This window comes from Malus sylvestris, chromosome 1, assembly GCF_916048215.2.
Source record: "Malus sylvestris chromosome 1, drMalSylv7.2, whole genome shotgun sequence".
NCBI lineage: Eukaryota > Viridiplantae > Streptophyta > Magnoliopsida > Rosales > Rosaceae > Malus > Malus sylvestris.
This window is the reverse complement of record NC_062260.1, coordinates 20,508,541-20,535,994: the sequence shown is the minus strand read 5'-3', so window position 1 is coordinate 20,535,994 and position 27,454 is coordinate 20,508,541. Positions and strand designations below refer to the sequence as shown.

The 27,454-nt window shown below is 39.4% G+C and overlaps 6 protein-coding genes and 2 long non-coding RNA genes across 13 annotated transcripts; 3 read left to right on the top strand and 5 right to left on the bottom strand.

Annotated features, from left to right (window-relative positions):
* Positions 1–579: 579 nt before the first annotated feature.
* Positions 580–3,652, bottom strand: LOC126620173 (probable serine/threonine-protein kinase PBL7). The gene is made up of 5 exons (XM_050288671.1): positions 3,474–3,652; positions 2,693–2,883; positions 2,019–2,208; positions 1,414–1,805; positions 580–1,186 (listed from the first exon to the last, which is right to left on the bottom strand). The coding sequence occupies exons 1-5, from the start codon at positions 3,571–3,573 to the stop codon at positions 914–916; spliced, it is 1,146 nt and encodes a 381-aa protein (XP_050144628.1). The 5' UTR covers positions 3,574–3,652; the 3' UTR covers positions 580–913.
* A 1,641-nt stretch (positions 3,653–5,293) lies between these two features.
* LOC126620184 (elongator complex protein 6-like) lies at positions 5,294–7,472 on the top strand. The gene is made up of 5 exons (XM_050288682.1): positions 5,294–5,586; positions 5,783–5,852; positions 6,255–6,451; positions 6,547–6,693; positions 7,135–7,472. The coding sequence occupies exons 1-5, from the start codon at positions 5,371–5,373 to the stop codon at positions 7,255–7,257; spliced, it is 753 nt and encodes a 250-aa protein (XP_050144639.1). The 5' UTR covers positions 5,294–5,370; the 3' UTR covers positions 7,258–7,472.
* Positions 7,473–9,969: 2,497 nt separating this feature from the next.
* Positions 9,970–10,618, top strand: LOC126627110 (uncharacterized). The gene is made up of 2 exons (XR_007624894.1): positions 9,970–10,346; positions 10,446–10,618. It is a non-coding gene; the product is annotated as an uncharacterized LOC126627110 (long non-coding RNA).
* LOC126627083 (two-component response regulator-like PRR73) lies at positions 10,519–15,384 on the bottom strand. Of its 5 annotated transcripts, none has more exons than XM_050296514.1 (9): positions 15,165–15,384; positions 14,028–14,433; positions 13,558–13,719; positions 13,315–13,448; positions 12,985–13,155; positions 12,462–12,558; positions 11,927–12,380; positions 11,045–11,834; positions 10,519–10,945 (listed from the first exon to the last, which is right to left on the bottom strand). In XM_050296514.1, the coding sequence occupies exons 2-9, from the start codon at positions 14,332–14,334 to the stop codon at positions 10,838–10,840; spliced, it is 2,223 nt and encodes a 740-aa protein (XP_050152471.1). In that variant the 5' UTR covers positions 14,335–14,433; positions 15,165–15,384; the 3' UTR covers positions 10,519–10,837. The 5 variants fall into 5 exon arrangements, with proteins under 5 accessions (XP_050152471.1, XP_050152465.1, XP_050152492.1 ...); XM_050296508.1 differs by having other exon boundaries at positions 14,028–14,407; XM_050296535.1 differs by having other exon boundaries at positions 12,462–12,549; positions 14,028–14,407.
* A 1,254-nt stretch (positions 15,385–16,638) lies between these two features.
* Positions 16,639–19,082, bottom strand: LOC126633570 (probable adenylate kinase 6, chloroplastic). The gene is made up of 4 exons (XM_050304227.1): positions 18,603–19,082; positions 18,376–18,516; positions 17,317–17,589; positions 16,639–17,075 (listed from the first exon to the last, which is right to left on the bottom strand). Exons 1-4 carry the CDS (start codon positions 18,909–18,911, stop codon positions 16,932–16,934), a joined length of 867 nt encoding a protein of 288 aa, XP_050160184.1. The 5' UTR covers positions 18,912–19,082; the 3' UTR covers positions 16,639–16,931.
* A 664-nt stretch (positions 19,083–19,746) lies between these two features.
* Positions 19,747–22,597, bottom strand: LOC126633574 (protein TONNEAU 1a-like). Of its 2 annotated transcripts, none has more exons than XM_050304249.1 (8): positions 22,365–22,597; positions 21,896–22,028; positions 21,711–21,799; positions 21,475–21,594; positions 20,847–20,980; positions 20,714–20,739; positions 20,473–20,629; positions 19,747–20,036 (listed from the first exon to the last, which is right to left on the bottom strand). In XM_050304249.1, exons 1-8 carry the CDS (start codon positions 22,449–22,451, stop codon positions 19,985–19,987), a joined length of 798 nt encoding a protein of 265 aa, XP_050160206.1. In that variant the 5' UTR covers positions 22,452–22,597; the 3' UTR covers positions 19,747–19,984. The 2 variants fall into 2 exon arrangements, with proteins under 2 accessions (XP_050160206.1, XP_050160198.1); XM_050304241.1 differs by having other exon boundaries at positions 21,475–21,597; positions 22,365–22,595.
* Positions 22,598–23,539: 942 nt separating this feature from the next.
* On the top strand, positions 23,540–25,978 carry LOC126633536 (leucine aminopeptidase-like). The gene is made up of 4 exons (XM_050304186.1): positions 23,540–24,703; positions 24,808–25,041; positions 25,127–25,453; positions 25,540–25,978. The coding sequence occupies exons 1-4, from the start codon at positions 23,594–23,596 to the stop codon at positions 25,834–25,836; spliced, it is 1,968 nt and encodes a 655-aa protein (XP_050160143.1). The 5' UTR covers positions 23,540–23,593; the 3' UTR covers positions 25,837–25,978.
* A 398-nt stretch (positions 25,979–26,376) lies between these two features.
* LOC126633610 (uncharacterized) lies at positions 26,377–26,807 on the bottom strand. The gene is made up of 3 exons (XR_007627109.1): positions 26,739–26,807; positions 26,501–26,594; positions 26,377–26,423 (listed from the first exon to the last, which is right to left on the bottom strand). It is a non-coding gene; the product is annotated as an uncharacterized LOC126633610 (long non-coding RNA).
* Between the last annotated feature and the right edge of the window lie 647 nt (positions 26,808–27,454).

Below are 27,454 nucleotides of genomic sequence, written 5' to 3'. Positions count from 1 at the left end.
GGAGACAATGGAAGTGATAATCAATGACCATGCAGTTGCACAGGATGAGGTAATGCATTCACCAAAATTTGTCAAATTCCTATAAATGATTGGAGGAAATTGTAGTAATGGTGCATGGACTTTGATTTAATTGGAATAATAGTTCATCAATTAGAAATTCATGACCATTGATTCCTTAAACTCATCAAAACATGCAACTATGTTCCTTTTTGTCGACTCTGTCCCAACTTCGGTCAAAATGAATCACATGTTACGCATGCGAGGCTTAATCAAGGCAAATATTAAAAACCAAATGAGAAAATTATATCAATGATCTCTCAACTTTAACCCAATTGGAAAAATTGTCCATCGACTTAAACCCAATTGAAACAATGGCCTCTCAACTTTAATACAATTCTAGCTCATTTTGACGAAGTTGACGAAAATGACTATAGTTGCACGTTTTGATGAGTTACGGACCAATGGTCAATGATTTTTAGTTGAGAGAACATGTCTCCAATTGAGTTCAAGTTGAGAGACCATTGCCACAATTTTCTCAAATAATTTGGATACATTTCTATGATTCTATTGGGAGGCCAGTTTCGACAAAAAAAATCTTATTGCTCAGTTGTACATCAAATCAAAGAATCTTGTAATAAGGCGGGTGAAAGAAAGGGACGGAGGAGGAAGCAATGAAAAACAGGAAAAGCGGGGGAGCGACCACCGCACCTGCTACCGGAGTGAGCGAAATTCCGATTAACAGGCACCATTGCATTTACAGCCAACAAAAATACCACTCAGCTCCAAACAAATTGACTTCTGAATCACAACTAAAACCCCACTACGGAAGGGAAACACGATGGCTATATTGGTGACAACAACCTCGCTCTCACCACAAGCTTCCGAAGATGGAACTGTGTCGACAAGACTTATCTTATGAATTTAGAAGTTCCCTCCTAGACCTAGGAGTGGACGATGCTGTGTGAGAGGTGTGTGATTGCCGTGCTTCAGGATCATATTTTTGGGAAGCAAGGTAACTAAGGGCTGTCACTGCATCCGCTATGACAGGTCGCATATTAGGGTGATCCTGGACACACATTGCAGCCACGGCAAGAGCTTGATACATTCCCCTCACCGGATACTGACCTTGGAGCATTGGATCAGCAATTTGCCAAAATTTCCTCCGATCTCTAAACAAGGGGCGGGCCTGCGACAAAGAGTTTATGAGCAGAAAGTTTACAAGAGTCGAGACTGCCATTTAGCAAGAAATAGCTTTGTCCTTCCTATTGTTGATTTCACTCGTACAATATTGCAGTTGTTAATTGCAACCTCATACGAAACTCATTTGAGTGTTCCAAGCAATCTTCATATGTTTTCATATTAGCAGAGAAAATAAAATGTACAAAAGCAAAGAAGAAGACACAACTCTCTTACCCATGTGACCAAATTCTGTTCACCGGCAGCCCTGGAAATGTCAATTGCCTTTCTTCCGGTAATGATTTCCAGAAGAACAACCCCGAAGCTGTATACATCTGATTTCAATGTGAGCTGACCAGTCATTGCATATTCAGGGGCGCAATATCCATAGGTTCCCATCACCCTAGTGGAAACATGAGTATTATCTCCCACAGGACCCAACTTTGCCAAGCCAAAATCCGATAGCTTAGGATGGTATCCTTCACCAAGTAAAATGTTTGAGCATTTAAGATCACGATAAATAACAGGGGGGCTAGCTTTGTCGTGCAAATACTCCAAGCCCTTTGCAGCACCAGCAGCTATTTTCATTCTCGTGTTCCAGTCAAGATGTTTTCCATCTGGCGGTAGATCTGGCATATGACGATAAATAAAAGTGATTAACAATGTTAAAAGATACCAAATAGAAGTTAGACGGAAAAATAAAATTGGTGCTTAAGCACCATATGACCGCAGATACATTGAACATGCCATGACATGGTAATAACTTGTTAGCTTGCATTCTATTGCAACATCAAATTATGAACTTCGAGCAAAGAAATAATGGCTTCAAGTGCTGTATATACCGTGCAGATGGTCTTCCAAAGAACCCAATGGCATGTACTCGTATACCAAAAGCCTCTGATCCCCGTCAGCACAATAGCCTACCAAGTTCACAAGATTGGGATGGTGAAGTAGGCTCAACATTAATACTTCGACAAGGAATTCCCTGTTCCCTTGAAGCCCATTGGAATCAAGTTGCTTTATAGCCACTACCTACACCAAAAGGAACAAGGTTCAGCTCCTACCACAAGCAAAGCATGTGAAGTCAAAGATACAACAACAAATGAACTTCTAGGACAGACGGAAAAATATCAATGACAGTAGATATGAGTACACCCTTATTATCTGCAGCAATAGAAATGAATTGAATCTTATCAAATTGGAGACCACCCAGAATTAGGCTTAGCAGCACACTCAAAACCTTTCCGGTCTTTCACCAAACAATATTACTTCGGTCATCTTTTGCAACACTCTACTTTATCAAAGCATATGAAAAATCATCTTTTGCAACACTCTACAATAGTACATCATATGAAATAAATTTTAATTTTAGACATTAAAATTTACGATGCAAGAAATAAATCTTACAGTTAAGGTGAGGTTGAGAATGGGAAATGAAAGGCATAAAGAATTTTAATAAGGAAAGACAGGTAATTTAATTTTTCATGTAGATGATCGTCAAAGCTTTGGAAAGAACCTGATTAGTGCTCTCCAAGCGCCCTTTATATACTTGACCAAAACCTCCTTCACCTAAAATACAATCTGCTCGAAAGTTCTTTGTTGCAGCTGCCAATTCTCGAAATGTAAATGTATGTGCTGCAATGTGACCGGAGCCTCCATCCTTTGGAGCCTCCTTTACAGATGGTCCCAAATTTGCCTTCAGTTGCTCTAAGTAAAAGAACAAATGCGAAAGGTATATAAACAACAATGCAAAAACAGTTCACTGTGTAATAAAATTCAAACCAAACATCGATTGCAAAATGATCCAAAAAGTTTCTACTACTTATTACCATCATTGAGAGTTTTGAAAAAATGAACGAGTAATCGAGTGAACTTATCATAAATCCACTCCCTCTCTCTCTCTCTCTCTCCACGTTTTTTCTTCCTGATCAAAAGTAAACATTTAAGCCATCTCTCTGACTAAAAAACACACAGAAACTAATGATTTCGATTTGATTAAACAAAAATGGTTAGCAATAGTAGAAAACCCAGTGCAGTAAAGAACACAACTTTAGAGTTAAAAATCGAAAGTAACTCTTTCCCAATAACTGTGAATGCTAAACACCAAAGTAAATCCAACCCAGAACGCCAAATACCACATAACAACAAACCCACATTATTCCTGCATTCATCAACAGTAAATCAATGCGGTAAAAATATGCACACATTGGCTCACAAAGCTCAAATCTTCAGACATCTTCCGAACAGTAAAAAATTCTGGAAAGATGGTGTCTTTGGAATATTTCCAGAAATGTTACCTGAAATTGATGAGATCTGATCTTCTGTCTTCTTATTCTTGAGCTTCTTCTTCTTTGCAGCTTTTCTGCTTAATTTGCCAGAACACAGGAACCAACTCATGGCTTTTCTTCAACCTCTTGCTGATTTTTTACCTTTGTGTTGCTTGGGAGGCAGAGTCGGTTAAATTCTTGCAGACCTGTTCATTCCCATTATGTACTTTTAATTCTTGAAAACCCTTTTTTGCAAGGGTGCCCTTGTAGTTTTTCTGATTTTGTATTTCATCCCACAGAGTCTCAGTATTTCCATTGCTTTGCTTTGACTCAGCTCAGCCTCGAGTAGCCACTTTACTCCCAAAACTTGATGACAATTGCCAACTATGAAGATTACAATTGTAATTCTGATGTGATGCACTGGGAAAATACGTTCCTTAATTAATGTAGTTATGCTTACGTCTGTAACAAATTTTTATATATATATATACAACAATATATCTTTACTATTAGAAAGTGAGAATCTTATTTAGGGTCACAAGCTTCACCAAAAAGTTTTGAACAAAAACACCCTTCAAACAAAAAGGTTTACAAACTGAACGAAATTTGCATCTAATTATTTCAAGGGTATATTTGTAAACAAATAAAGCAATAATGACAAAAAAAAAAATGATAAAAAAATTTCAAATGTGGAGGAGAAAAACTTCACCACATTCGACACAAAAGTAATTTTACTTAGAAACTCGTTATTTATGAAATTCAAATTTAAGATTTTTTTTACTTCAAAAAAAAAATGTCACTAAGTCTTAATGCTAAATTACTGGCTCCACGTAGCGTTTTAAATTTCGCCCAAGAGCTAAACGGTTAACATGTCATGATTAAATACAAAACCCAATGATTGGGTTTCACTTTTTTGCTTTTTTAAATACAATATTTGGCTTTCACTTGAGTGGAAAAAAACACTAGAAGCAGAATGGACAGCTAGATATGAAAGGTAATATACTATTAAATTAAAAATAAGGCCAGTTTCTTGGAACAAAAATTAAAAAAAAGCATAATAATGTCAATTTCAAAAACATCATTTTCAACATGACTTTGACCGCCTTTCAAGGAATTATGTTCAAACATGTCGTAATTTGAAATGAATAGTACTTAGTTAAATTTACCTCTGGTTGATTTCTTTAATAATTAGTAAAAGGTGAATTTGGATTTGGATTTGAATTTCTATATAGCAAATTTGAGTAGTTTTTACTAAATCAATGTAAAGCAACGAATGGATGATAGGTACAATTGAAGTGGTAATGTAAGTAAAGAGAGATTGAGATAAGTTAAGAAGCAATTATGAGTCTGTAACACATAATTTTTCTCTATTTGCACTTTAAAATATGTCTTATATAATTTTCTTTGAACTCATAAAGCAAGCTATTCGATGAGTGTTTTTTAATAATCAAATCTTTAATTATTATATGTCTGAGTTCGAAATCTCTATTTGTTGGATTTTTTTTTTTCAATTTTCTTCCTATTCACTTTCATAAATAATTAGTTTTGGAAAATAATTTTCATCCACCATTTCTCACCACATATGCACCCCTCTAATTTCATCGTCATTAGATTGAGCAATTAGAATAACATTAACAGAGGTGTACATAAAGTAAAAAAAGGGAAAGGGATTCGGAGAAGATCCATTTCCATCAAGTTCGGGCTTTTAGAATTTGATTCAACAATTACAGTTTTTATAATTTTTAAAGAGCCCCTATTTGTAACTATTGGATCAAATTTTAAATCTTGGACCAAGTGTATTTGGTAGAAAATCACTGCTTGAGAAGGCCCAAAACCGTTTAAATCAAGTTCTGCATCAACAAACCGTTGAAATCAGAAATTCAGAAACCCTAAACCCTAAAAGCTGACTGCGAGGAAGAAGACGAAGATGGAGCAGGGAGGAGGCTTATTGGACGAAGCGCTAGGGGATCTCAGCCGCCGCGTTGTGCTCCTCGAAGACTGCGTCGACACTAGCGCCGCTTTCGTCCTCCACCACATTCTCAAGCGCTCTCTCTCTCAGCCTCCCCACTCCACGTCCAACGCCGTCGTTTTTGTTGCCTTCGCCCACCCCTTCTCTCACTACGATCGCATCCTCCGAAGACTCGTACTCCCTCTCTCTCTCTTTACAAAGAATTAAACTTTTACTTTTACTTTCGATTGAGTGTTCATAGTTTCATGTTTAGCTGCTAATTTTTGTGTTAATTTACATTGGTTAAGCATTTATTAGTAATTGTTATATTTGTTTTCCATTACATTAATGAAATGGGGTTTCTGAATTCTGAATGTGTTTTCTGAAACAGGGTTGCAATTTGGCTGCACAGAGGGACAATAATAGATTCTTTTTTCTTGACATGCTTATGGACTGCCCAGGTGAGAAAATCAGGTATAAAATGGTCTTTCAGTTTACCGGCTCAGCCCGGCTTACTCTTATTTACTAATTAATTTTCCACCCAATGCAAATCCCCGACGTATCCTTATCGATTTACATGTCCTGTAGCTAAAAGTTAGTTAATGATCCTCGTATAAGAGACCTGCAGATATATATATATATATATCTTCTTTAGGTTGCTGTAATCACTGTAATTTGAAGCAATGTAGGATTTACTGCAGGACTGATGTTAACCATAGTTCCATTTCGGTTAATAAATCTTTGTCCATTAAGAGAAAAGTGTAAGAGTTGTTAGTATTGGTTATCAGAAATTGTTGGATTATCGGGTTTCTTTATATCATTAAATTCATGACAAGAAATCATCTCATTCGATTATGACGCAGACGAAGGGAAAAACAGTGATTGTGGACTAATTGCTTTGTATGGGAAAATCCAAAAGACTATAAGTGCCTTAGCTCAAGAGAACAACTGTGTCACCGTTATGATTGACGATATTTCCCTCATGGAGGTGGCTGCTAAGGGATCTACAAATCTTGTGCTAGACTTTCTGCATTACTGTCATACTTTAATATCAGAATCTGTAAGGCATTGCTTGCAACTGTCTCAATTTTTCCGCCTTTCATGCTTCCACTCCTTTTGTTCCGTTATTTATTTTATGTCCTTTTCTTGTCTCAGGGTTGTTCTTTAATCATGCTCAATCACGAGGATATCTATTCAGGCACAGCGAAGCCTACCCTTATTTTACAGATGGAGTATCTAGCAGACATTCTGATAAGGGCAGAACCGTTGGCCACTGGGTTAGCCTCAGATGTGCACGGGCAGGTATTTGCTAGAACAAACATTATGTCTCTCTTCATAGGGAGAGTGCTAGGAATTATATCCCGTCGCATCATTCTTGTATGGTCCCCTCTTCTCATTTGTGATTAATTGCTTACTTTATGGGTCTTTGGTTGTTATGAAAACAGATAATCTAATTAGTTTGTTAACCATACTATGCTCATATGTATGATAGGGGCTTTTGTGTCATGATCCTTTTTCTTGATATCCTTGTTCTTTGCTCTTCACAAATTGGTGTTAACAATTGAAAAATTGTGAGAACTATGGCCGTTTGTATTGCTTGCAACCGTGCTGCTTGTGACTTGCCAGTTACGACTGTAGCCTTCTATTACTTCACAAAGGGTTCATCCTAATAGTTGTAAGATAATACCTACATTGCCGCACGGATACATGAGTTATGATCCTGATTGTTGTACTTGGTTGCAGTTGACAGTTAAAAACAGGGGGATTTATGATGGGCATGAGGGATCGAGAAACAAGGTGTCGACTTTCCAATTCAAAGTAAAGGAAAACGGTGTCGAGTATTTCTATCCTGGAAGCAAGACTTGAGGACCATATATGCGTTGTCAAGGAATTTCAAATTGTGGGTGAATATAGCGATTGAGGCGACATGAATGTTGTGATTCTAATTTCAGAATGGAAATGCTAGATTTCTTGTAAATTTGTTATTCTCATCCCGACCTGCCCTGAAACCGAAATAAAATGGGTTGTGAGTTTGACTCTTATCATCGTTAATTAGCACATGCTCAATGAGCATTTGAGAATGTCTCTACCGAACTTGAGGATTATTAGCACATATTTTCTTTTGGTAAACAATTAGAGCGTATGTTTTGCATTACATTGTTGGTGAATGACTATTTGAAACAAATCCAATTGTTATATGATTTGGATTTACCTTTTAATTTTAAAGATACCAAGTGACTCGAATGTAAACGTTCTTTGTTTGAAAATAGATTGGTCACCCAATCTCATGCATTGACAATGACATTGCCCCCCAAGTCGAGCACATAGTCCTCCCTTTAAAGGTATAGTCCTCCCTTTAAAGGTCATCGAATTAGTGGTGAGCCTTTTTTGTCCCTCTATAATTACATCCAAATCGACTGTTTCCCTCAACGTCTATTAAAAGGAAACGTAATGAAAAGGTAAACGTGCCTCTTTATTGTTAAATTTTGCCAAATTATTAAAATGAATCCTTTAAATGGACTCTAAGGGCGCGTTTACTAATCCGTAATCAAATTGAGATGAATTAAATTGAGGAGGAATTGGATTGAGGTGGAAGTAGAATCAGATTTCTGTTGAAATTGTTTACTAAAAATATATGGAATCGGAGAGGAATGATGTTGATTCTATATAAGTTGTTTATTAATTCACTGGAATCGGAATTAAAACTAGCTTGATTACTAAATTGCCCTTATATAAATAAATTATTTTTATACTAATTAATCAAACTAATTTATTGTTCAAAAAAAATCAAAGTAATTTTATATACCAAAATTTATCTATATAAAAAATAATTAAAGATGTTTTGTTAGAAGATTTCCATTTGTCCCCCACCACCCAAAACCCCCGTGTCTGTCTTCCCAGCACCACCCTTTCACCTTTCATCCGGAAGACTTTATTTTCCCACCCGCAACAGCCCTCCCCCATCCCCGCATTTCCTTGCCCTCCATCCCACTTACCCCTATAGCCACCGCCCCTAGCCCCAATTTCTGAAACCCTCCATCTTTCTCCTCTATGCCCTCCCTCCCCGCTTTCTCGGTTACTCCCGCCATGGTTCACAATGCGGTTCAATCCAACGTGTTTGTGAAAACCGATGAGTGGGTCGAAGTTCAGAGATCTCATATATGCTTCTTGAGCGGTCGCCTACTACCGATCGTAGTGGGTATGATGTTTGGGTGATGGTGTTATTGTGTCCGTTCATGGTGGTAGTTTTGGGAAAGACAGAAGATTGAGAGGGTGGTCTGGAATGGGGAACGACTCCCATTCCACGTATATGTAAACACGCCCTAAATGGACAATTTTAGTTCACTCCGATATCTCACAATACCACTCCAATATCCCATAATACGATAAGATAATCGGTAATGTTTTGATAAGTAATTCATATTCTCAGTGATCCTTACTCCGAGAGTCCGATTATACTAAAAATTATCAAGTTTATATATAATTTTCGTTGCCTTGCAGTAAAACCATGAAAAATGCATGAAGCTGCTATATTCATGTGTTTTACTTTCTTACCAAAAAAAAAAACATGAGAAGTGTGTTTTGGACTCAAACCATTAGCTTGATCTCGATTTTGAATTTTTAATGAATTAGAGTTTGCCATGCATTGATATTAATTGTTGTATTTATTTTCCATTGCATAAATAAAAATGGGATTTATGAATTTTAGATGTGTTTTTGAAAATAGGGTTGCAATTGTTGTATTTCTTTTTTCTTGACATGCTTCTTCCACGATGTCCACACTTACAAAGAATAACTTCCATTTCACAGTACACAGTCCCTCAAATCCAAGGTGGAATACCACGTAACACAATTCGAAGGCATGAAAGAAGATCCTAACCAAAGTGTTAATTCCTACGTGGATTGATATTAATGACGTATCTGCCAATTTTGACAGCATATAACGACGATTTCCTTTTTCTTTTATAAATAGTTTATTGTGCGAGCCCTAGTAAATGACCAATTATAAAGCAACAAAACAAGTTTTAATTGTAGGATGAGCTCCGAACTCATTAATTGTGTTTCTATTTCATAGAAGTCCTTCCAAGCAAAAGGGTCATGGAATTGTCGCCCGCAACCAAGATAGGGGTATAGGAACCACTAGAGGAGTGGATGAGACTACAATATGCAAGGCAAGTCTATCACGGGGTATTTTTGTGAGTAGATCGTTGAGATGACGTGATCCGTCAAGACAAAATATATATTTTCTTCATTTGGCTTTTTGGGCCTAAAACCTAAATTTGACACGTGAAAAATCTGCCTAATTATAAGGCGTAGTAAAAGAAAGAGGATTCTCTCTGGATCTACTTTGTGGGGATCCTAGGGATTTCCACTTCCTAGCTGTTTATCGTACATTGTGCAGTCAGTTTTCGTTAGATACTATTTGTGTTTAATTTTAAATAAAAAATTCAAATAATTTCTGACTGCACGATACACGATGAGTGACTAAAATGTGCGAAACCCTAGATGCCACAAAGTGGATCCGGATATGATCCAATTCCGTAGTAAAAAGGAACGTGCTTTCCATGCTGACTTGTGCCCAACTATATCTTACGCAGCTGACCAAGTTCTAATCAGTCTTTTGCTTGATGGAAGGGAAGTTCGCCGCCGAACCATTTCTGTAAGCGAATTGAGCCACCGGACAGCGACGCGGCTAGGGATGCGTGTGGGGTGCTGATAGAGATGGGTGAGAGGGTGGCCGGGGGCGGAGATTGGTCTAATTGGGATACTTGCATTTCGGTACTACAAAAGGTTTGAAGCCCGAATTAAGAGGAAGTTAGGCCACCCCATATGCTTTTGCTTCTCTGAAATTCATTTTTTTCTCCTTCGTTCACGTGTGTTCGCATTGTCCAGCGGCTACATAGCTTTATCTAGCCGCTGAACGATTGAATTCAGTGCGCCGGCAATGATCTGCGGTTAGTCTCTCCCTTCCTCAGTCACACACTACAATATATTATATTGTAAATTTTGTAACTGCTAAGTGACATTTTTTTGTGTTTGTTCGTATGCAAAAGGGGTGAAATCTGATTCTCCAACATGCAAGTGCAATCTGTGCAGTTTTTCTTCTGATGAATACGAAGCATCGTCTAATGGTGTAAATTCAAGTTTTGACTAACAACGGTCTAGACATATGTTTGTATTCAAGTTTTGGCTACCCCATCAAGAATTACTGCCTTCTGCAGTAAAATCGCAAAAGAAATTGTTCAAGTCAAAATTCAATAAACATAAATCCATGTGTCTTTTGTTGTCCCCCTGTAGTAAATCTAGTGTTTAACCATACTAGTAGATTTTGAATGCCAAATGCTGAATGCCCCTATCCTGCATCATCGAAACAAATGCTTCATCGGGTATACATGGCTAGTCCTGTTCTCATGGACAAAACCACTAGCAATGACTTGAGTAAGCTTTAGCTATCTGTATCGTTGCCCTTGGTTTCATTTACCACCTGTCGAACAAACTGTCCACGAAGACGGGGCCTTTCTTCCGCCAGTTTTTTCCTGCTCTGGTATCTAACCTGAAAAGGTGAAGAATTGTTTTGTTAAATACTCAATCAAAATTAACCATGGAAGTAAAGCATTACACGCGATAAAACTCAAAACACAACTAGAGTTACCTTCTTCTCGAAGCATCTATCTTTCCTCTTCTGGCGGAATTTATGCAAAGCAGCCTCTCTTTGTGCAAGACGGTTTTGATCAACTCCACTTTTGCTACCACCTTCAGTTGCACTGATAGTTTCTTCTTCTCCAGCTATGTACTCATCAGATTCCATGTAAGTTCCTCTAGAATTTATGGCAGAGCTACCCCCACTCTGCCCGTTGATACTGTTGTTTCTTTCTAAGGCACACCCATGCAAACTGTTACTGCCAATATTCCCTTCCATTGGTGCACCCTGCACATTGGATGACCCGCACTGTGGAGCTGCAGCCACCAGATTTTTCAGTGACAGACCATCGTGATTCAGTATCTGCTGGTGCTGGTCCAGACGCACGTTATGCATATGGTGGTGGTGCTGCTGCTGCTGCACTTGCACGTGCTGATTCATTCCCCATTCTTGTGATAAAGTTGTGTAATGGACTGCAGCATCAGCCGGACCTTGTTCTATAAGCTGGTTATAAGACATAATCCTGTTGTGGTCTGGTTGGAAGACAGAGGAAGAGTGGATTGATCTGGGGTCTGCATTGTCCTCAGATGTCTCTTTGTTGGCAAAGAACTTGTTTGTAGTGGACCCCATGTCATCGTTATCGCTACAGCCATTGGGACGCTGGTAGAGAGGAGTGCCATCTGATTTAGATTGAGAATTTTGAAATGATTTTGCATTTGCTCCCCCTGAGCTATTACCGAGAGGAGAATAGCTACCAATATTCCCAGATAGGGTCTGCTTCGAATTTGTAGAAAACTTGTACCTGAACAGTACCGAAAAATATTTTCAGATTAAAAAAGTTGACGTAAACATCGTTAGAGATGAGTTTAATTCAATTTCTGAGTATCTGCATACCTTGAGAAGGCTGAATTGTTTGAATGTCTCAGAACATTTTGATCATGACCACTGCACCTGGCATCTCGAACATCTCTCTGTGTCATTAAACTGAGCTCAAGGGAAGGAATTTCTTTACTGTCATGGATGGCCTTAGCTTTTATCTCTGGAAGCTTGAAGACACCATTTGGAACGTCAAACATAATACATTGCCTCTGAGGAAAGGTGGTACTGTTACCAATGCCACGCATTAGATCAACAGCCTGGTTTCTCAATTCCCGATTTGGTTTTTCATTGTTGAGCTCTGGTTGTCCTTTCTCTGTTTGTTCATCATCATTCTTTGAGTCCATTTCTGGAAGTCTGTCTTTATTAGTGCTGGTCGTGTTGGTTAACCCTTCTTCTTTTGGTTCATCAAGCTGCAAAACTGAAGTTCTAGGAAGTCCTATAGCCGAGTCTTTGCCCATGACAACATCACCTGAAGGAGAAAAACAGAAAAATTTTAACCGAAAAAAGAGAGAGACAAGGAAACAAAAGACCATTAGAATAAGATGCCTACCAAGCTCTTCATTTTGCCCTTCACCCTCACTAGTTTTAAATGTAGGCACCCCGTCATTGCCAAAAGTGTCATCGCTTGAAGGATCAACCTGACTGGTCTGAAAGAATAAATCCAAGCTAATGCTTGGAAATTGATCAGTACCTCTCCAGAAAGATCTTTTGGGAGATAAATTTTCGTTCTGGGTGGCACAGAACATTGCAGCTAAACAACCTCATCACGAAAAGGTACTTTTTCCTGAAAATGATCTTTTTGCCTTCCGATTTAAATTATGTTTAATTTTACTCATGTTCATGATTAAACATTAGGCATACATATACGAAAATCGAGTGCAATAAAAAAGAATTCAAACACTAGTTTACTCTTTTATATGATACTAATAAACTGAAGGCAATTAGTAAGCTGACTGATACTTGCCAATCAACATCTAACATACATGAGAAACGAGATAGAATAAACCATCCAAGAGAGGATACACGATTAAAAACGTAGAACAAGAAAGATCCTAGGCAGGACGAATTTATACCTCAGTGCCACTTCCATTGTCACCTTCATCCTTGTCAGTCAGACTAATGTTTCCAAGGGCAATGTTATCCTCACAATTACTGCCAGTGTTCTTGTCTGACTCCTCAAAACTTGACGACTTTGTCGATTTTTGAGTCCCGATATCACTTGCACTTGCACTACCACTAGATTGCTGAAAGGATGAGTAATGAACACAAAAACAGAGGATCAAGATTCTGCACATGCCTTGGTGATGCACTGATGCTTGAATGTAGAAATGAAAACCAAACTGAAAATAATAGTTCCACGACATAGTATCATACAAAAAAATGAAATAAGTAGAGCGACTCACCCTTTGGCATTTCCTCCAGATATGCCGCCATAGGTTTTTAAGCTCATTCTTTCGTATAGGCTTCAATAAAAAGTCAACAGCGCCCTTTGATAAACACTTAATAACTGTACTCATTGAATCTTGACTCGACATCACTGCACAAGACACACCAGGTTCAGTAGCTAAAGTATCAACCTGCTAAAAAAATACTATAGGTAAATCAGAATTACGTTTGCCTGAGTAAAAATGTAAAAATGTACTTACTAATTACAGGAATATTCTTTCGAGTTCTGTGGTCCATTATGTTGGTCAGGAGATCCATGCCTGACAAACTGGGCATGACAACCTCACTCAAAATAAGATCAACATGAGTTGTAAGATCTTCTAAGATTTCCCAAGCTCGTATACCATTATCTGCCTCTATTACTGCAAAGGTTGGATCCACTGTTAATTTTACCAAAATACAAGCAATTAAAGGAACAGGAATTAATCCTCATTTTCCTAAATTATTCAAGATAAATTGGAACGATATCAAACTGCTAAAAATATAATAGAACATGTTTAAACAGAAAATCTGTCGTAAGCACGTTCTATCATCTTATGGTGTATGAGGGAAATATCTCATATCATTAATATCTGCATTTGAAATATCAGCTTATACAAATATCTACACCAGTACACTTCAATTGATCCTAGTCCTACACATAGGTTCTTATATGTTGCATTATACTAACCTTCGTAGCCACAATTTTGCAGTAAAGCGCGGAGAACATTGCGAGTTCCATCATCATTTTCCACTAGCAGAACCTTCAGAGACCTGACAGATAAGAACTCCTCCCATCCTTGAAGCTGCTGTTCTGGCCGCCCATCATTTACGCTGTGCAAGTCCTCGTTAACCTGAAAACCTTCCTCCTTTGAGAGCCCTCGGCCATCTCCCATAGCGCCATCCTTAATCTCCTTGTTCTCATCTCGAATATGGCAATTTAATTCCACGCGCTCTCTAGTTACAGGACTATTGCTATTCATCCCAACTTTCCCCATCAACCAGATTCAAATAGACAACAGGATCACGTTGCACGTCCAGGTGTCTTCAAAATACAAGCATTAAAAAGACCTAAAATGGAGTGAAGCTCCATGAGCCTCTCGAAACCAAAAACAATCAGATTCAAAAGAACTGTAAATTACATGCTCTATGAAATCGATTCACCTTCCATCCCCACTGATTTATCTAACTAGAGCAAGGAGTACTTCAAGTTCAAACAAACTTCTCATTATTCTCTTTAGGGTTTTTTTAGCCAAAATGATCCTAAGATTGGCATAACTCTCATTTTGTTCCCTAAGATTTAAAATCGATAGGAGTGGTTCTGAGATTGTCCACCGTCAATTATTTTGGTCATTCTGTGAAAAATCTCCATTAAATTGAGTGTATTTTTGTCAAATCAAACCCTCCACTTAAATTGATGGTTTTTCAATCTAAGGAGATTTTTCACAGAATGACTAAAATGATTTACAATGGACAATCTCGATGACCAATTCTATTGATTTTAAATATCAGACAACAAAGTGAGACCATTTTGGCTAGAAAGCCTTATCTTTAGCATGAAAAGTGATTCACTAAAGTATTTTTCTCACACAATTTTCCATTTCAGCAACAAAACATACGAAAGATTTAACAAATTTGCTCCTTTACGCTTCAACAGATATACAAAAAAAATAAATAAAAACAAAAAGAGTGGGAAATTGAAGTGAAATTAACAACAAAATGCACTCACATCAACTAAACCTAACAGAATAAACTGTCATAAAAATTAAAAATTGAATGAACTGGAAGAATAATTTTATTATTTCGATTTCAGAGCAGTCAAATTTACCTCTAATTCCAGAGAAAATAGCCAAAAAATATTAAAAAATTCTGCATTATTTGAGCTCGATCCAGACCGCCGAATGCAGAATTTTTTGAGTTGGAAAGTCGCACGCTTCCGAGCTGAGTGAGAGCGCGTTAGGGCTTTTCTCTTCTGAAAAATAAAAGAAAAAAAGAGAAAAATACGCATCGGAGAAAGAAAAAAAAAACGGCCTCGGCGGTCGCGGAACGGCGGATGTCTTGAAAATTGAGATAAAGATATTATATGCAGGCCATTTGCTGACGTGGATGGAGTGGAGGTCGGGAACTCTGCCACGTCATGTGCCACGAGGGATAACTGGGGGAGTGGGCCATGCGGGGAACTCGCCGTGATACGTGGCGCGTTTTGAGGCGAGTAAAAAGGTTTGGGGATGCTTGGATTCTTCGACGTAACTGGAGACGAATTTTGGCGGGTTCGCACACTAACGGCGGAAGAGACGGTTTGTGAGAGGACCAAAATGCCCTCCCGATTTCACTGATTGGTCCACGTCATCATAAAAATATCCGCTTGGAAGAAAAGTCTTCTTTTCGGTTTTTCATTTTAAATGTTTAGGTAATTTAGTTTGTATCAATATCTATTTCTATCATTTTGAATCTAAAATTCGTTGTCACGTGATGTTACCGATTTATATCACTAGTAATAAAATTTTGACAATATATATACCACTTGATCTATTAATAAATGAGTCCAATGATACTAATATGTTTAAAACGTTATTAATTTATATATCTTGCCTTTATGATCTAATTTTCTTATATATAAATTGCTAATCACCTTCATCCATTTTCTCATAATTTCAATAGGTTATCAACTTCGGATTAAGATTTTATATAGATTTCTTCTAGAAATATCATAATAGTATTTTAATATTGATTTTTTTTCCCAAGTATTAATAATGATTAGAAATATTATAAAATTATTATTTATTTTTTATCAAATAAAGTTTAAAAGAAAATTGGTTACTTTTATCACTAGCGCCAAAACTTACCCATAACCTCGAGCCGAAATAATTTAAAGATGACATCTAACTGCCAAGTGCCATTATTTGGAGAGAATCGAGATGAAAGTGGACGGAGGTGCCAAATTGTCGCACAACCCAAAATTTGGGTAGTTGATTATACAAATTTTAGTTCAGATAGGCGTTTGCACAAAAGTGAGTAGTTCAAAGCAATATTGTGAAAATTTTCCTAGTTTATTCTTAACCCGATTAACATCCCGCACAATGCAACGTGTCCATTTCCTTTGTCCCGCATAATGCAAGATGTCCATTTCCCCTTGTCCCTTATTTTGAGAGGCGAGAGAAACTCAAACTTAAAACCTCTTACGACATTAGAAAGAGAAGCATCACTATAATCCAAACAAATTGCAACGAGGGCAATATGCGATATCAGTAAACCCGTTTTCATGTTTTTTTTCCCCTATGGTTTGTGTATAGAAATCCATGTTTACAATTCGTTAATCGATACAATTTCATTAAAACACGGCAAACTTGTGGTGCAATGAAAAATTTACTTCCCACGACTACGATCTAAGCATCTGCCACACATACAACACGACTGAATACTACAGATGCCTAACTTGGCAAACGGATAATACCATACGTGCTTTTTATCACACAGAAGTTTTTCCCCTTCGATTTCAAATTATATGCATCTGCTTCGATGACTTTGCAAAGAATGATATAGCTTACCTAATGAAAACTAACTTGTCTGGTGTATGTAGTACAGAATTTACGAATCATGCTGCCGCAGACCGATTGTCTTCATGGTCTTCCAGATTCAAAGCTTGAAGTAGCTTTGGCCAGGATTCAGGAATCCCTCCAGGAAGATCAAACTCTAACAATTTTCCTCGACTTCGGTAGAACTCCTCCACGGGTTGACTCTGCAAAAAGATGATGGTATGTGATGCACAGATTACTAACTGAACCAAAACTGAATACCGTTCGTTCAGCCTGTAGAATAGTCTCTGAGGTAGATCTGTACGAAGGTGGAATGCCTTATAAACTATGGGTGGCAGTGTTTCAGTCACGTTAATATATTTTTAATCTTAAACACGGATAAGTTAGATGCTTGAATACTTGAAAAGAATATAAAAGAGCATTCCCAAGATACTGAAACAATACCATATCATTGTAAATACGGAGGCGCTCCTTAACAACTTCTTCAGTGTCATCGGATCGCGTGATAAGCTTAGATGCACAATTTGGAGGGGGAAGAAGTGGAGCCATGTACATGCCAGGGTTCCCGTCCTCAGCCTTAATGTCAACGGAGGCAACATTATAATTTCCTCCACAATCACTACAAATCCTTCTTCCAAGGCACTTTGCAAGCAAAGCCTCTTCACGAAGCTTTAGGTTGATCACCAAGTCAATGTCTGTTACTCCCTCTAAAATTTCCTGTAAAATCATAAAAAAATTATAAGGCAAGTTATAACCAAGAGAGGCCAGAGCGTTATGTTTGAGAGGAAGGAAGGAGGGAAAGGCACAGAAGCTGAATCAATGCGACATGGAAATATACGATTGCACCATACAATGAGCTCTGTTGCCAATTGAATGGGACTAAGTCAATGCCTTCTCTTCTCTCCGTAGCCACTCGAGACATTATAAAAGAATGGAAATTCACACTACTTCCTCAATAAGTATCCTTACATATTAGTTTCAAAACTTAGAGTGCCCTCCAGAGGTCATAGAAACCTGGAAATTCCCACTAAATCAGTACTCTCACAAAACAGCACACAAAGTCATTACTTCTTTCGATAAGTGGTAGATGCCCCCGGTGTAGTAATCATATTGAAACTCAATGACTAAAATTCGTGATGGACACAAAAGGAAACCTTATTAAAACTTGAACCATCTGAATTCAGATTTTCCGGATCCAAACATTAAATTCAAAAAATGCAACAACTTTTGAAATGAAAAGAAGCACAACGGAAATACCGCTGTGCAGGAATTCGGGTGCCAGTATAAATTGTTGTAACGCAATTGCGCGATTACACAATCAACAAGCAGTCACTTTTCAAACACCACAAATCTACTTTCACATTTCAACTCTACTAATCTGAACTAAATCTTCATAATCGACTACTACATTTTGTTATCTACACCTGCATGATCATTTTGTGCACATTTCAAGCAAATTCAAGCTCCCATTTTTTTAAAATTTGATGGAAAAGATGGTATTACCGCCTGTCGAATCGTCCGAGGGAAGCCGTCAAGGATGAAGCCAGTTTCACCCTTAGCTGCAATAGCCTCAAGACGCTTGGACAACAAGTTTATTATAATCTCATCCGAAACCAATTTCCCCTGATTCACAACCTCCGCAAGCTGCAATTTTACATATATTCTTTTAGGTTTTGAACAACTTAAATTTACGGAAGTTACAGAAACCCTAAGGGCCAAAGGGGAGGGACCTGAAGAGCGAAGGGGCCGGAGGACGACAACTCGTCGCGGACGAGATCGCCGGTGGCGATGTGGGGGACGCCGAGGAGGTGGCAGAGGCGGGAGGCGTAGGTGCCTTTGCCGACGCCGGGGCAGCCGAGGAAGACCCACTGGACATTCCTGTCCTTGACGTCGCGATGCAGGGGAAGAGGCTTTGGGATGACGGAGACAGACGCTTTGATGTCAGTTTCGGAATTTAGAAAAGGCGAGGAGTGGAAGCTCCGGAGTGAGAAGTAGCTTCCCGGTCGTCGTAATTTCAGAACGCGATTCAGAACCGCCATGGGAGAGGGACTAAAAAGTCAAGTCCTCTTGGATTGCAGAGAGAGAGAGAGGGAGTTGAATTAGGTTGTGATGTGTTCCGGGAGGGCAGAGGGGCGGTGGCGGGGTTTTTGGCGCGCCACGGCACGTGCAATAAAATCTAGAGCGCGCTCCAGTCCACGATTACGAATGTCAAAAAGTGCACATGTGTTTTTTATTTAGTTTGTAAATTTAGTTTAAAATTTTAATTTTTTAGCAAAATTCTTGAAATTGGGTTTTTCTATTACGAATTTTAGATACAAATTACGTGTAAGAAAACAAGGGGAAGTCATGAAGGGAACAAAATTTCTTTCTTTTCATTACCAACTGATAAGTAAATGAACCCATCCGAAATATACCAGGGTTGTAAATGGCATAGCGTTCGTGATAGAAAATGACGACCCCTTCAGAAAAACTAAGTTATTCAAGTTCTTTTTGCCAAAGAAGTCCTCTTTGGATTCTACTTTCAACTAAAAATCTTTCAATCTACATCTCACACAGTATTCACTCTATTGTACGTAAGAATGTCTAAGTTCGAATTTCGTGGAGACAAACTTGTGCAGCTTACCAAAATTCCTCACCCCTAGAGAGTCTTTTTTGAAACCATTTCATAGTCTCAGTGTCATCACCCAACCTATCATTGCTTACCATGTGTTCAAAGAGTACACCTATCCAATGAAAAACTGCCATGTGGACCCAAAATTACAACCATACGTTCCAAAGAGATAAACAACTGCCTTGGCAAAACTGCTTCATTGAGTTTGGCTCCAGCTGATCTCAGAAAAAGCCCCTCAATATCTCAATCTTATGAATTACATGAAATGAAACACTCCATAGCCTTCATTATAATGAAAATTGCACGCATGAAGCAGTTACTAATTTAAATTTCACGAAAGGGTGAAAATGAAATTACATCAATAAAAAACCACTCGAACAAAGCACTAAATCAAATCGGAATACGGTACGATCCTACATAACATGCCTATCATTTGAGGGTGAAACGTACAAATACAAAATCAAATACACGTGCAGTTATACAAAGGTTGTCATCGCTCAGCTACATGTGGTCGGCCCTGCCGTCATCCTCACTAATTCCATCACCTGCGTGCCTGTAGCGAGATCAAGCAAACAAAGCTAAGAGAACAATGCACAGGAAGTACGGTTCCCAACTCTTTTGAATGCAATTGCTACTAGATGATGACTTAAGATGAACCTTCATCACAGGGTTTCAAAATTTCACATCCTTCGTTTATAGTTGTACATGACAAAGGTGGGATTGGCATGTCATTACTGGTAAATTCTGTGCATTTACTGACCGGTCAACACAATATGATCTCATGGAAAATGTAACCATCCATACTTTCTTTTGGATTAAACCACCTACGAAATGAAACACAAGGCAAATAGCCCTGCTTTGATTTTCAACGTCATCGAAAATCCATCTCTCCACCATTTCTCCCACTCTTCAATTTTATTTGGAAAGAAAAGCTTATCCTAGTCTTAGTTTAAAGTGGATGGAAGAAAAAGAAGAGGCTGAGAACATACCGCCAAGATGTTGTTAGATTGCGAGCTTTTCTATCCAATTGGAGATTTTCCATTGCACTTGAAGCTCGAATGACATCCTCTGGACTTTCATCACTGTCATACCTATAGTTGTAGTCATCTTTCCTGTAGCCAGACATGGAGGACCCACCTCTTCGATCTGAATATGCTAGAATACATCAGATAAAGAGAAACAAAAGAAAGCACGTAAAGGGAAGACACAAGAAATAGCTTTGTCACTCACCAGTTGACTGGGAAGATGCACCAGGCCTAAGTATAAACACACAAACAAACTAATATCAATTAAGAGTTTAAGGAAAAAGGAAAATGAGACAAAAGCAAGCACAAAATACTGGATAGTGATGTAGGTTCACCACCTTCCTAGTGGAGGTAGCCCTCCCGCAACAGATGACGAAGAAGGTCTTCGCATGTTCCGAGAATCCAAATTGGATAAGGACTCCGTTTCTGAAGTAGTTAGCCTCCTTCCAGTACCCCTTGCTTGAGATAAATTCTGCAGTAAAACGATCTAATGGTAAGCAATCTGCTAAAGGAACAAAAACATGCAAACAATAAGCTAAAGGTATTTGTATTTTTGCTTCATTAGCATAGCAATCCAGCGTGATATCATCCCCTTTCTCTTTTGGCTGGGAAACTTTTCCCATGGTCAGTTGAACCTCTAAATTGTATATTAATCCCATCCTATAACTGATCAATAGGTTTAAAGAAAAGGGAAAACGTGCCCACATGTATAACAGAGAATATATCATGCAATCTGATTCTTAACTAATCCGTACTATGTCGAGAGAACTAACACACATTTATTTTATTTTTTTTGTCAAACTAACACACATTTATTGAAGCCATGCCTTGGTTATGTGATAAAACATAAAAATCAGTTAAATGTACCTTGAAGCAAAGAAAACATCGCCACGAAAGACAACAGCCCTAATGCAAATACTGAAATGAACTTGAAAATTTTGTGTTTTAACTCAGACAAAATCAAACCTCAAATTTCAAGAATCCTTCAAGCACGTCCAAAAGCAAAGGACAGCTATCTCCATTTCGGTTCAGATCATACCCATTCTTGCTACTAAAGTCCTTCAACTCAGCTTTCCAAGAATCCTTCTGCTGCGATTCGGCAAAAACAAAATCAGCATTCATTAGCATAAGACAACAACATATTACTTCAAACTGTTTGCAAAAAGCCGACACTTTCTGCACTCAAAATTATACATGATTACCAAATTACACTCGGGCTGGTAAACTTTTAGCGTGTGGTTTAGTTGCGCCCAGTCTAGGTATTCACATATCAGTGCCGTAAGCAACCTTCCTATAACAAGCATGCCAAAGTGAAATTCAGCCGATAAGCATAAAAACAAAAACAAAAAATATCAACTTTCTTTAAGCGTGGGATGAGTAGAAGAACCTGAAGGAGAAGCGTGGAGCTGTTTAGCGCGATCGTTGCAGCTACCAAGCAATGCCGGAGGCAAGCCTTCGTCTTTCTCAATGACCTTGTCCTCCTCCTCAATTGCCTCAAACACACTTGCTCTCAACTCAGCCTACCAAAACAAAACAGTTGAATTAATCAGAAAACAACCCGAAACCCGATTAATAAGTTCGATTATTAAAAAATCACAGCCTAATTACCCAAAAAACGGATCACATTTCTCAAAATCCGAAGCTTCAAATTACAGTTAAGCAAATAAAAAGTAACGGGCTTTGAAATTTCAAAACCCTAGCCGAAGTCAACAAAGCTGGGGGACATTTACGCAATTAACCCGAGAAAAAACCTCGTTTTTGGGGTAAAATCAGCTGCGGAATAACAGAAAGGAGATCGAGATGATGAACATTAAGAAAAAAGGGGAAATGGGCAAAAAGGGAATTTGAAATTGTACCCGGATCTTGGCGAGTACGCCCTTCTTCTCGAGGGTGCGAGTGACGAGAGTCTTGAGGTCCATCATCTCCCTCGTGTAGTCATCCATCTTGTTCTTCGGCTTTCAGAGGGAGAGGGTTTTGATTGGTGAAGAGAGAGAGCGAGTGAGCTCGCCTTCTCTGCGTTTTGAATTTCTCAGCTTTCCTCGATGTTTTGCTTCTTCAGAGAGAGGAGAGGGGAAAGTTCTCGGAATGATGGGGTCACTGGGATGAACGTGGGCTCCACTGCAAGCTTGCAGTTACTCTGGTAATTTCATCTGGGCCGGCAGCTGTGAAATTCGAAATATGATGTTTTGGGCCGTTATTGTATTAAGCCTGTGGGTTCATTTCTGGCCCTTGAGTATCAGCCTGCTAAATACACTTTTTGTTTTGTCTCAGTTCATCACGTGATCTGTTGAAACTGAATATAGCTTTTGAAGAAAATTGAGATTCTATTATAAAACAAATTGGCAATATGAGGTTCCAATTACTTACAAGTACATCAAAATTATTTTCTTTTTTTTATGTGGATGGATTGATATTCTCAACACGCTACGACGAATTGTAAAGCCTAATACGTAAACAACACAAATTAGATAATATGGAGCCCATGGCAAATTCTTAGGAAATAAAATAAAATAAAGATCTATGCTAAGGAAATGTTATCTATTAAAGAGCCATTCACAAACTCAATAAAAATGAGATTTTCTAATAGGGTGTGATATCCACACACCTTTTTTTACTTCTCACACACCCTTTCTAATTTTCGAGCATTGGATCAGATGAATTGAAGAAGATCAAATAACAGAAATTAACCAGATGTGTGTGAGAAGTAAAAATGATGTGTGGCAGAATTTTTACTTTTTTACAAAGAAATTATACTCTTTTGTTTATTCGATACACGTCATTCGAAACGTACAAGAATTTTCACCACTTTAGAAAAAAGTTATACTCTTTTGTTTACTTAGGAATGTCATTCTATCCATAGCCGAATTTTCACGCTTAAGAAAGAATCTGAGACTTCAAAAAGAAAAAGAAAAGTATCAAATTCTTAGTAAATAATCTTAAAACTTTACCCTATATATATGCCGGTGTACGATTTTCTTCTCCCTCCAAAATGTTGAAAGGCAAAGCCAAAATAATGAAAATAAATAGATACATTTTATCAAATTCTCCCAATCAATAAATCCGGACCCTTAAAATTTCATCTAAAATGTTGAAAGGCATAGCCAAAATAATAACCAGAAAACTGAAGAAATATTGTTTATTGCTCTCTGTCTATTTAAATTCCTTATTTGTCCGTTTCCGGTTCCACGCTCTAAAGCCCAAGCATTTCCCGATGGCGCCCATCGACCCTCACTCGTTCACTGACTCGACTCACCCACTCGCCACCCATATTTCCCTCTCCTTCTTCTTCGACTTCCCCTCCTCCACCATCCACGCCTCCGCCCTCCTCACCCTCCCCGCCCCGTACTCCGGCCCACTCTCCCTCGACATCCGTGCCCTCACCGTCCACTCCGTCATCGACCCCCATAAACCCTCCCGTCCTCTCTCTTACGTCATCTCCCATCCTGACCCAATCAAAGGCTGCCACCTCACCTTCACCCTCTCCAACGCAGCCTCCGTCTTAATACTGTACTCCACCTCCCCCTCCTCCTCCGCCCTTCAGTGGCTCTCCTCTCCCCAGACCTTTAACAAGACGCTGCCGTTTGTCTACACCCAATGCCAGGCCATCCACGCGCGCTCCGTCTTCCCTTGCCAGGACACTCCCGCTGCGCGTGTACGCTACGCGGCCAAGCTCAACGTCCCCCGCCAGCTCTCCGCCGTCATGTCCGCGCGTCACGTCTCCCGCCGCGACCCGATCGCCGGCGAGGGGTCGGCGCTGGTCTCCGGCGACGCCTTGTGGTGCTCTGAGGACAGGGTCGTCGAGGAGTTCGTGATGGAGCAGCCAATCCCGCCGTACCTATTCGCGTTCGCCGTCGGTGAGCTGGGGTTCCGGGAGGTGGGCCCGAGGACTAGGGTTTACTCTGAGGCGGTGCCGGCTGTGCTTGAATCGGCGGCGACGGAGTTCGCGAGCACCGAGGACATGATCAGGCAAGGGGAGGCCTTGTTTGGGCCGTACGTGTGGGAAAGGTTCGATCTTTTGGTGCTGCCCCCGAGCTTTCCGTACGGTGGAATGGAGAATCCGAGAATGACGTTCTTGACGCCGACGGTGCTCAAAGGCGACGCCAGCGGCGCGCAGGTGGTGGCGCACGAGCTGGCTCATAGCTGGACTGGGAACTTGATCACCAACAAAACTAACGAGCATTTTTGGTTGAATGAGGTACTAAATTTACATTCAAACATTCACCGGTTCAACTTTTCGGGCTTAAACTAATGAGCATTGGTAGTTGATGTCAGGGTGTTAATATTTACTTATTGCTGCAGGGTTTCACGACATATGCTGAGAGGAGAATTGTTGAGGCTGTGCAAGGCGAGGACAGAGCTGCACTGAACATTGGAATCGGCTGGCGGGGTTTGCACAAGGAAATGGAGAGGTTCAAGGATAGCTTGGAGGTCACAAAGCTGAAAACCAACCAGGAAGGAGTTGATCCAGATGATGTGTTTTCTCGAGTCCCTTATGAAAAGGGTTTCCAGTTTCTATGGCGCATCGAACGTCAGGTATGTTGAAGTTGTAACTTCTTTTGTTTCTAGATGTTGGCCTGTAAAGACGATCTGATCGGCACTTGTTTTTCGGAATCTGAAGGTTGGAAGGCCTGCGTTTGATGAGTTTCTGAAGAAATACATTGCCACCTTCAAGTTCCAGTCAATTGATACCGATACGTTTCTCGAGTTTCTCAAGGCAAACCTACCTGGAATAGAGAAAGAGGTTGACTTAGTGGTGTGGACTGAGGGCACTGGTATCCCTCCTGATGCGTATGAACCGGTTTCTAACATATATGCAAAGATTGTGTCCATGGCAAATGAATTTAAGCTTGGTAGGATGCCGGGGGAGGATGAAGTTGCTGACTGGAGAGGGCAGGAGTGGGAACTCTACTTGGAGAGCCTCCCCAAGCCTATTGAACCTTCACAGGTACTTATTTTCTACGACTTGATTCCATAGCAGCCTTCGACACGCATAGTTACTTAATTTCTTAGCTCTTGTGACTTGATTTGCAGGTTGTAGAGTTGAACTCGCGCTTCAGGCTGGCAGAATCAAAAGATTATGATGTGAAGGTGACATTTCTCCTGCTGGCCATTGCTTCCAACTGCAAAGACTACTTGGGCGAGGTGGAGAAAACTTTGAAGGAAGTTGGGAGGATGAAGTACCTTGTCCCCCTCTACAGGGCTCTTGTGGAAGGCAATGGAAATGAAGAAGAGAAGATTCTGGCCAAGCAGGTGTTTGCAGCCGCTCGCGAGACTTACCACCCTATAGCTCAAGGCGGTATTGAGACAATCTTAAACAAGCACTGCTGAAATTGTGTGTGAGAATGTAGAGTACACGAACCGCAATTTGGAAGCGAATCCTTGACTTCGTTGTTGGCTATGTCCTAATCTCTGAGATCTGTAGCCTGTGCATGTGAATGATCTCGTAAATAAAATGTAGCTGACTTTTGTATCTCGCTTGCTGATGCCTGATGATATTTTATGTGTAAATTCGAAAATACGAATCAAAGCTATGCCTGCAAAATCAATGTTACTTGATGCATGACAGGAACGAGAATAATACTCATCAAGTCTCGCTTTCTTAGGAGGATTTCAATTTCTATTATATCATGAACATATCCATTTACAGAAGCAAGTAACTCAGAGTTATTGGAATCAACGGACTTTCGGTATTCACTTATGATTTCTACACAGTTACTACCAAATCAGTCTAAAACAGTAAAATTGCACTTCTCCCGATCCATGGCAAAGCCATGGAGCTTGGAGGTCTTGACATATCTGTTCAACACCTCTTCTAGTGCAGTTTATCAGTAAAATCACAAGTTAGTCCTACCAGGGAAAGGAGGGCGACCATTGAGAAGCTCGAAAAGAATTACGCCAATACTCCACATGTCAACCTATAAACTGAATCCGTCAATTTTGATTTATCGTGATTGAAAGGGGAAAATGACACAAGTTATAGACAAGACCGTACCTTCCCATCGTATCTTTCAAACTGAAGAACTTCAGGTGCCATGTACAACGGGGATCCACAAACTGTCTCCGCATAATCACCTGGATGTAAACTTCTGTACACGGTAGCAAAGATAAGCTAATAAGGAACGAAACCACCACAGTTGGTTGCTTTAAATCATAATAAACACATCCTAAACTCATCCTAAACTGGGTTAGTGGATGAATTTCCGCATATGGATCTCTCTGCTAGAGTTTACCTTGAGAGACCGAAATCAGCTACCTTTAGCACCACATCATCTTGAGTGCCAGAGAGTAGAATGTTCTAGTAATACAAGATACAACAATTCAGCCGATTTACAGAATTCTGATAGAGATTTACGATTCAATTCCACATTTAAGGGTGTAATGCAATCCGAAAGGTTGAAGTCAATCAATATGCATTCAATTGGTATAACAAATCCAATTGTATATGATGATTTTGGGTGCAATTCAATTTGTAAAACTGTGAACACGAAAATTTCCTGAAAGGAAAGAGACAAGAACAACGTGCACAAAATAATGTTTGTATTTGATGATTTTGGGTTACAATCTCTCTCAAATTTGATCCTCTGATTCGATCTCCGTAAGGTGTTGATTTGTGGATGTTTCGTTGATCCAAGGGCCGTCGAGGCTTGATTTTGGATGAACTGTTGGAAGTTTCTTCAAGGGTCGTGGGCTTGATCTTTGAAGGTGGATTTGAACGAATCTTCAAGGAGCCGTTGGGGCTTGATCTTGAGGATGAGTGTTTCTTCAAGGGCCGTTGAGGCTTTATCTTGAATGACGGCGATAAACGAATCTTCAAGGGCTTTTGGGCTTGACCTTGAAGAACAGTGATGAACTGATCTTCGAGGGCTTTTGGGCTTGATCTTGAAGAACTGTTGGATGTATGGATTTGTCGACGTTTGTTGATCCAAAGGGCCGTTGGGGCTTGATC

Excerpts from the sequence above, each read along its gene's own strand:
- LOC126620173 (XM_050288671.1), bottom strand. The coding sequence starts at position 3,573 with ATGAGTTGGTTCCTGTGTTCTGGCAAATTAAGCAGAAAAGCTGCAAAG. Across the intron at positions 1,806-2,018 it reads TTTGGAAGACCATCTGCACG|ATCTACCGCCAGATGGAAAA; the intron begins GTATATACAGCA and ends GTCATATGCCAG. Across the intron at positions 1,187-1,413 it reads AACAGAATTTGGTCACATGG|GCCCGCCCCTTGTTTAGAGA; the intron begins GTAAGAGAGTTG and ends TCTTTGTCGCAG.
- LOC126620184 (XM_050288682.1), top strand. The coding sequence starts at position 5,371 with ATGGAGCAGGGAGGAGGCTTATTGGACGAAGCGCTAGGGGATCTCAGC. Across the intron at positions 6,452-6,546 it reads ATACTTTAATATCAGAATCT|GGTTGTTCTTTAATCATGCT; the intron begins GTAAGGCATTGC and ends TTCTTGTCTCAG. Across the intron at positions 6,694-7,134 it reads CCTCAGATGTGCACGGGCAG|TTGACAGTTAAAAACAGGGG; the intron begins GTATTTGCTAGA and ends ACTTGGTTGCAG.
- LOC126627083 (XM_050296514.1), bottom strand. The coding sequence starts at position 14,334 with ATGGGGAAAGTTGGGATGAATAGCAATAGTCCTGTAACTAGAGAGCGC. Across the intron at positions 13,449-13,557 it reads AAAGAATATTCCTGTAATTA|TGATGTCGAGTCAAGATTCA; the intron begins GTAAGTACATTT and ends TGTCTTGTGCAG. Across the intron at positions 13,156-13,314 it reads TCTGGAGGAAATGCCAAAGG|CAATCTAGTGGTAGTGCAAG; the intron begins GTGAGTCGCTCT and ends TCATCCTTTCAG.
- LOC126633570 (XM_050304227.1), bottom strand. The coding sequence starts at position 18,911 with ATGGCGGTTCTGAATCGCGTTCTGAAATTACGACGACCGGGAAGCTAC. Across the intron at positions 17,590-18,375 it reads CTCGGACGATTCGACAGGCG|GAAATTTTAGAGGGAGTAAC; the intron begins GTAATACCATCT and ends ATGATTTTACAG. Across the intron at positions 17,076-17,316 it reads TCCGTATTTACAATGATATG|AGTCAACCCGTGGAGGAGTT; the intron begins GTATTGTTTCAG and ends ATCTTTTTGCAG.
- LOC126633574 (XM_050304241.1), bottom strand. The coding sequence starts at position 22,451 with ATGGATGACTACACGAGGGAGATGATGGACCTCAAGACTCTCGTCACT. Across the intron at positions 21,800-21,895 it reads GCTCCACGCTTCTCCTTCAG|GAAGGTTGCTTACGGCACTG; the intron begins GTTCTTCTACTC and ends TGCTTGTTATAG. Across the intron at positions 21,598-21,710 it reads ACCAGCCCGAGTGTAATTTG|CAGAAGGATTCTTGGAAAGC; the intron begins GTAATCATGTAT and ends GCCGAATCGCAG.
- LOC126633536 (XM_050304186.1), top strand. The coding sequence starts at position 23,594 with ATGTTGAAAGGCATAGCCAAAATAATAACCAGAAAACTGAAGAAATAT. Across the intron at positions 24,704-24,807 it reads AGCATTTTTGGTTGAATGAG|GGTTTCACGACATATGCTGA; the intron begins GTACTAAATTTA and ends TTATTGCTGCAG. Across the intron at positions 25,454-25,539 it reads AGCCTATTGAACCTTCACAG|GTTGTAGAGTTGAACTCGCG; the intron begins GTACTTATTTTC and ends CTTGATTTGCAG.